The sequence below is a fragment of the Borostomias antarcticus genome (genome assembly GCF_949987555.1).
Source record: "Borostomias antarcticus genome assembly, chromosome: 26".
Taxonomy (NCBI): domain Eukaryota; kingdom Metazoa; phylum Chordata; class Actinopteri; order Stomiiformes; family Stomiidae; genus Borostomias; species Borostomias antarcticus.
Window position 1 is genome coordinate 10,103,879 of NC_140259.1, and position 7,591 is coordinate 10,111,469.

A 7,591-nucleotide genomic window follows, 5' to 3' on the forward strand; every position below is an offset into this window, starting at 1 on the left:
TAATAAAATAACCCTTAACTGTAATATTGTACTGTGAACACTGTTACCCCTTGCTGAGGTGTTAACTTTCATCTTTCAATAAGGTGCTGGGTCTGGATTATTGGATTATTACCTGTAAATTGTAGCCTATAACCTTCAAGTGTATTAATATTACAATATTCAAACTCTCAAATTTAGGTTCGAACTTCTTTTTAAAACTTATTTTTCGAACTTAGATTTTTTTTTGACATCCCTAACGCACGTATGCATGTACGCACACACACACACACCTACGGCGAGGTGCTGATGGCGTGATGGTGATGGGGTGTGTTTGTTTTGCAGACTGTGACGGCAGGCATGGCGGCAGACACCAAGGAGACCATCTTTAGCATCAGCAAGGCCTACATGCAGAACCCCAACGCCATCATCCTCTGCATTCAGGGTGAGATCACTTCCACACACTCAGAACCCCAACGCCATCATCCTCTGCATTCAGGGTGAGATCACTTCCACACACTCAGAACCCCAACGCCATCATCCTCTGCATTCAGGGTGAGACTATCGATCACTCCCTCACAGACTCAGAACCCCAACGCCATCATGGCTTTGCTGGACCCAATTCACAAAAATGCAAAGTGTCTGGAGCTGCTAAGTTTATTTTGGATTATCAACGGTCGCAGACCATAATGACGCAATTGGATAGATCTATAACCAATCAGAGTAACGAAACGTGGGCTAGTCGTCATATCAAGTGGGTACAGGCGTTGTATCAAACCCGCCCCACTTTAGATAAACGGTTGTGATTGGCCCGGCAAATATGTGTCTGAATGGGGGCGTGGCCAGACTGATCTGCAGAGAGAAACAGGATGTGACATCACATGATCAGTATAGCGAAGCCAGGCTACCAAGAACCTCCCACGCCCCCGCTCTCCTGTCATGTCCGCTCTCCCCCCCCTGCTTCCTGTCTCATCGTCTCTTGTCCCCTCACCTGGTCTGTCCCTGTCCCCCCCTGCTTCCTGGTTCATCATCTCCTGTCCCCTCACCTGGTCCGTCCCTGTCCCCCCCTGCTTCCTGTCTCATCATCTCTTGTCCCCTCACCTGGTCCCCCCCTGTCCCCCCCTCAGACGGCTCGGTGGACGCGGAGCGCAGCATCGTCACGGACCTGGTCAGTCAGATGGACCCGCAGGGGAAGAGGACCATCTTCGTCCTGACCAAGGTGGACCTGGCAGAGAAGAACCTAGCCAGCCCCAGCCGGGTGAGACCGCCATACCGCTTACCGTCACACGGGGGCGCCCTTCCCTCGGTTATGAGTTATACTGTGTAGTTAAAGAGCATATTGCAGGCTGGACCCCAGTGAATCCATGTGTGGTGAAATCTAAATCTTTGGTGTTGGACCAACAATGGCCGAATGACAGTTGGAACGTATTCTAATCTGATTATTATAAATATTCTGCTACAGATCCAGCAGATAGTTGAAGGGAAGCTGTTTCCCATGAAGGCTCTGGGATACTTTGCTGTGGTGACAGGAAAAGGTAAAGGTTCAAACTGTAATCTACAGTAATGTAAATCTGATCTTTTAGTGTAAATTCCTTGCGAGTCGGTTCTAAAATCAAATGTTCTCCAGGCAGCAGCAGCGAGAGCATCGACTCCATCAAAGACTACGAGGAGGACTTCTTCCAGAACTCCCGATTGCTGAGGTGAAATAATTCATCCACAATTTCATTAATTTATACGAGCACATTTTGACTGACTTCTTATAGATGGCCTATAGACTCACACAATTATCAGTAAACATACTACAATACTTGACCCTAAACTAGGCATGGAAACAGTTATTTGCGTATTTTAAAACCCAGACCGACATTCAACTCAAACACAAGTCTGTTCTCGGGCTTCAACACCTGTCTGCTTGTCTGTCTGTGTTTGAAATTCTGTCTGTTCTGGTACACTCTCTGTGCTTTAGAAATAACATTGTTGTTGTTGTGGTTGTTGTTGTTGTGTGTAGGGACGGCATGCTGAAGGCCCACCAGGTGACCACTAAGAACCTGAGTCTCGCCGTGTCCGACTGTTTCTGGAAGATGGTGAGGGAGTCGGTGGAGCAGCAGGCCGACGCCTTCAAAGGTGACCAGCAGGATCACTGTATATCTCTCTCTCTCATCCTCCCTCTCCTCTCATCCTCCCTCTCCTCTCATCCTCCCTCTCCTCTCCTCTCATCCCTCCCCCCTGGCCGGCACTCCCTAGTCTCCGCCACATGTCTCTCCACGTGTCCCCATCCCTCCCTCCTCTCTCATCCCTCCCACTCCCCTCCTCTCATCCCTCCCTCCCCTCCCCCCCCACCCCCCAAGGCCGGCCCTCCCTAGTCCCCCGCCACACGTCTCTCCACCTGTCCCCATTCCTTCCTCCTCTCTCATCCCTCCCTCTCTTCTCATCCCTCCCTCCCCCCCCTCCCTAGTCCCAGCCACACATCTCTCCTCGTCCAGCCCTGCCTCCCCCCCCTCCCTCCCTCCCCCTCCCTCTCCTCTCATCCCTCCCTCCCTAGTCCCGGCCACACGTCTCTCCCCCCCCAGCCCTGCCTCCCTCCTCCCCCCCCCCCTCCCCCCCTCCCTAGTCCCAGCCACACGTCTCTCCCCCCCCAGCCCTGCCTCCCGTCATAAATTACCCCGGACAGCCGCCGGCGCTCAATAACATCCCCGGAGGAGATTTATATCCCGGCCACCGCCGCCGCGCCTCTTCCCATTGTGCGGCGTATCGATCCGCGGCACGTCACGAAACACGCCGCCCGGGGGCCCCGCGGCTCCCACGCCTGGCGCCACAGCGGCCCGTAACCCGGCAATTACCCTAATACCCAGGGTGCCGAGGGGGAGGCGGGGACTGTGTGCGCGTATGGATTGATAAAGCTGGGGCTCTGGCCAGAGTGACTTCAGCCGAGGCGCCATCCTTACGGCCCCTCTGGGGACGCTCTGGGGACCTGGCTGAGACACTCACACCGCTATTAAACACAGAGAGCCCTTCCCAGCGCTGAGAGCTGCCTCTATTAAATCAGCCAGAAGGCTCGGCCTACCCCTTAAAGATGTCCACTACAGACAATGGCCGCTCACCTGATGGTGGGCGGTGATGACGATAATAAACGACTGTTTAATGAAGCATAGCGTCCACTTATTAAGCAAGGAAGAGACCATAAAGACGAAGTGCGGAGCACAGGCCAGTAACGAGACGCAGAGCCGAGCCGGTCGACCCCTGACCCCCTCGTCTGGGTCAGCCTGTTAAATGAACACATACTTTCACTTTTACGACAGAGCCTTCCAGTATCGATCCGGCCACTTAGGTTTTAATATTCACATCTTATTATATCACAGAATGTCAAGTTAAGAGTATCTCTGTCTCTGTCCCCATCTGCGGCATGGGTTCTTTATTGCAGAGCGCCGATAAAACACGTTATTTTAAGTGTGAAGGTGACTGGCCGTTTATGGATGTTAAGCGGATGTTAAGCGGGTGTTAAGCGGGTGTTAAGCGGGTGTTAAGCGGGTGTTAAGCGGGTGTTAAGCTGATGTTAAGCGTGTGTTAAGCGTGTGTTAAGCGGGTGTTAAGCGGGTGTTAAGCGGATGTTAAGCGGATGTTAAGCGTGTGTTAAGCGGGTGTTTAGCGTGTGTTAAGCGGGTGTTAAGCGTGTGTGTGTGTCCTGTCCATCCCTAGCGTCCCGATTCAACCTGGAGACGGAGTGGAAGAACAACTACCCCCGCCTGAGGGAGCTGGACAGGGTAGCGCTGCCCCGTCTCTCAAACCCGGCACGCCTGGCCTTCACCTGGCGGGGTCACACACACACACACACACGAGATAATACACATTCACTCTGATCAAACACACATTGACTCTGATCAAACACACATTCACTCTGATCAAACACACACTCACTCTGATCAAACACACATTCACTCTGATCAAACACACACTCACTCTGATCAAACACACACTCACTCTCCTCATCTTCTTCCCAGAACGAACTCTTCGAGAAAGCGAAGAATGAAATCTTGGACGAAGTAATCAGCCTGAGCCAAGTGACGCCGAAACACTGGCAAGTACAACGCTCGTCTCCCAGGACGGGGCGGCGCCGTTAGCCAGCGCGGGCGGAGTTAGCGCTTATTGACGGGCGGGAGCGGAGGACTGCACAAAGGGAAGGGGATGAAATATGAGCGCGTTTATGATTAATGAGAAGGTCTGTGGTCCTAGGGGGACACGGTTCGGCTGCGCCCCCATTGTCACACAGCCACGGTCAGATACTTAGGAAGGGTTGCTCTGTTAACAAGGCTCAAACTCCGTGGGGGGGATCTATACATCTTGCAGTGATGTGCAGTTGCAACCCGGTAGGGTAGAGGGTTTGAGTTGAGACGCGCGGCGGCGCCGGTATCCCCAACTCACTGTGGTCTCTCCTGGACAGCGCTGATGTAGTCTCAACGCCAGACCCGTGAGAGGTCTCTCTTTCTTTCGCTGATACACTTAAGCTACGCTAACTACGCTAATGCAGGCTGCAGATCTCTCTATGGGTCTGGGACACTTCATGCAAACATCTTGAGCTCAAATCCTGGCTGTTCATTGGTTGCGCAGGAATCCCCGCGACGCCAATCAGTAACGACTTTCGCGATCAGGCGTTCCGACCCATAGATATGCCCCGCCCATCTAACCTGGGCTAGCATCTCTCATTTGCTGCCACGACCTGTCACTCTTTCAGTTCTGACCCGTCGATACGCCCTCAGAACACGAGCTTTGGCGGCGAAGTGGCACAGACTTATGTACAGTATGCGGAGCGATTCAATATAATATTTGAGTCTGGAGAGAGATTAACGCTGACGACGGGGAAAGGTAGGGCGAGTTTCTCTGGGTGCCGTACCATTGTTCCCACATCTCATTAGTCCGACGTCTCACTAGTCCGAAACATCCCGTTGTCGGTCGGACTCTTGAGCCGTCGTAACAATGGCGTGTCTGACGATCGGTGAACAAGTTTCGGACTAGTGAGACGTGGGATCGATGGTATGTGGGAACAGTGGGCAGTCCCCGTTTCTCTGCTTCGACCTGTCGGTTCTGATCAGGGCTGAGTTTCCCAGAGGCATCGTAGCGCTACGTTCATCGTAGCGCTATGATGAACGCCATAGCTTACGATGAACGTAGCGCTACGATGCCTCTGGGAAACTCAGCCCAGAGCAGTAGAGAAAGAGAGTAGGCAAACAAAAAAGGAATCATCTTGAACCTTTTAAAAGGAAACCGACGAGTATCACCTCAAATGTCCAAAACACTTTCTTCTTCATGTGCTGATACTCACAATGTCCACCAGGGAGGCGATACTGCAGAAGAAACTTTGGGAGCGCGTGTCTACCCACGTCATCGAGAACATCTACCTACCGGCCGCCCAGACCATGGACTCCGGCACCTTCAACACCACCGTGGACATCAAGCTCAAACAGTGGACCGACAAGCAGCTGCCGCACAAAGCCTTGGAGGTAGCGGCGCGCGGCGGGACTAGCATCGCTTAAAGTCGCACAGAAACGGACGTTTGAGATCATCTAATGTCCGTAGTTTGACGTATTTCCGACGCAAACAAGCTATGAGGGTGGGACGTGCGTTTAGAGGAATTTGATTGGAACATTGACGAGTGGACGGGTTTTAAGAACTTTAGAGAGATTCGATAGAAGGATAGCGTTGATTGACGGGTGGATGTCGTGAGATTATTGGCCTAAAATCTAAGGTACCTGTTGTCATTGCACGTGACCTACCGTTTTCCAGGAAGTAAGAAATTATATTCTTTGATATAAGATTACAACAAAAGTAGAATTTTATAAATTTTTTGGCATACAACGTTGAATAGGTGAACACTATTATTTGAACCAAAATGGGACAGAATGCTTTTTTAATTTCTGTGCGACTTTAAGAAAACATTCAGTTCAAACTCCAATAACTGCCATTCTCAGATTTCAAACTTCAATCTCCATCTCCAGGTTGCCTGGGAGACCCTGCAGGAGGAGTTTGCGCGCTTCATGGCGGAGTACAAAGGGAAGGACCAGGACGACATCTTTGACAGACTGAAGGAGGCCGTTAAAGAAGAAGGCATCAAGAGACACAAGTGGAACGAGATGGCCATGGACAGCCTGGTAAACACCCCACACACACACACACACACACACACACACACACACACACACACACACACGAGGGCGATGGACAGCCTGGTAAACACCCCCCCCCCCCACACACACACACACACACACACACACACATGAGGGCAAAGGACAGCCTGGTAAACACCCCCCCCACACACACACACACACACAAGGGCGATGGACAGCCTGGTAAACACCCCCCCCCACACACACACACACACACACACACACCACACACACACACACACCACACACACACACCGGACAGGGAACAGTATACGAGGCTCAACTTCACTACGGATGATTTCAAGTTTATGGAACATAGCCTGGTCATTCTTCTCCCTCTAATTATGGAGAGTAACCAATCAGCCTCACAATTTAACTATCATTCATATTTAGAGACCTGGTAACAATTTAAAATGTCAAAATCTGCAAAAATGTTTGACCAAGAATCATAGTTCGTTTTTTTTCTCTCCTCTAAATCTCCCATGTCACTTTTTTTTTTCATGCCACCTTGGCCTTGTGGGTAATGTAGTTTCTCTCCTGTGTGTGTGTATCAGAGGGTGATCCAGCACAACGCTCTGGAGGATCGCTCCATCACAGACAAGCCCCAGTGGGACGCCGCCATCGTGTTCATGGAGGAGACCCTGCAGTCGCGCCTCAGAGACAGTACGCCCCGCCCTGACCTGACCACGCCCTCCGCCCTGACCACACCCCCCACCCTGACCACGCCCCCCGCCCTGACCACGCCCCCCACCCTGACCACGCCCCCCGCCCCGACCACGCCTACACTCACATCAACACCGTCTGGATTGTTCAATTGATATTTTTATATGACCTTTATTGGTCTTGTATATTTTTATTTGACCTTTATGTTCAAATATTTTGAATGTTATTCCACAGACACGGTGCATAAAATCTAATCTCTCTCTCTCTCTCTCTCTCTCTCTCTCTCTCTCTCTCTCACTACCCGTCTGTGTGTGTGTGTCTCTCTCTCACTGCCCGTCTCTCCCTCTCTCTCTCTCCCTCTCTCTCTCTCTCTCTCTCTCTCTCTCTCTCTCTCACTACCCGTCTGTGTCTCTCTCTCTCTCTCTCTCTCTCTCCCTCCCTAGCCGAGTCAGTGATCAGCGACATGGTGGGTCCTGACTGGAAGCAGAGATGGATGAGCTGGACGAACCGGACTCCAGAACAGGTCAGGGGTCATCTAGAGAGGACAGGTCAGGGGTCATCTAGAGAGGACAGGTCAGGGGTCATCTAGAGAGGACAGGTCAGGGGTCATCTAGAGAAGACCAACCAAACACACACATCTAATTGTGAACAGTATAAAGAATGGCCCACAGCAGGAATGCATGATAGTACGCCTGTTGATTCTAGCAGGATATTAATTTCACTCAGAATAGTTGATGGCTAGTCATAGGATCATGATAGGATAAACACCTCTCTGAGTTTATTTACCTCCCTCT

The 7,591-nt window shown here is 51.4% G+C and overlaps 1 protein-coding gene across 1 annotated transcript in view; it reads left to right on the plus strand.

The window, feature by feature from the left end:
- opa1 (OPA1 mitochondrial dynamin like GTPase) overlaps positions 1-7,591 on the plus strand; it is a gene marked incomplete at its 3' end in the record, with an annotated part of 30,634 nt that overhangs the window by 17,782 nt on the left and 5,261 nt on the right. Inside the window, exons 15-25 of the mRNA XM_084459142.1 lie at positions 322-421; positions 1,104-1,234; positions 1,439-1,511; positions 1,604-1,676; positions 1,985-2,100; positions 3,673-3,737; positions 3,975-4,055; positions 5,310-5,471; positions 5,967-6,119; positions 6,689-6,797; positions 7,241-7,320. Of these exons, the coding sequence (XP_084315268.1) occupies positions 322-421; positions 1,104-1,234; positions 1,439-1,511; positions 1,604-1,676; positions 1,985-2,100; positions 3,673-3,737; positions 3,975-4,055; positions 5,310-5,471; positions 5,967-6,119; positions 6,689-6,797; positions 7,241-7,320 (1,143 nt within the window). The remainder of the gene's footprint in view (positions 1-321; positions 422-1,103; positions 1,235-1,438; positions 1,512-1,603; positions 1,677-1,984; positions 2,101-3,672; positions 3,738-3,974; positions 4,056-5,309; positions 5,472-5,966; positions 6,120-6,688; positions 6,798-7,240; positions 7,321-7,591) is intronic.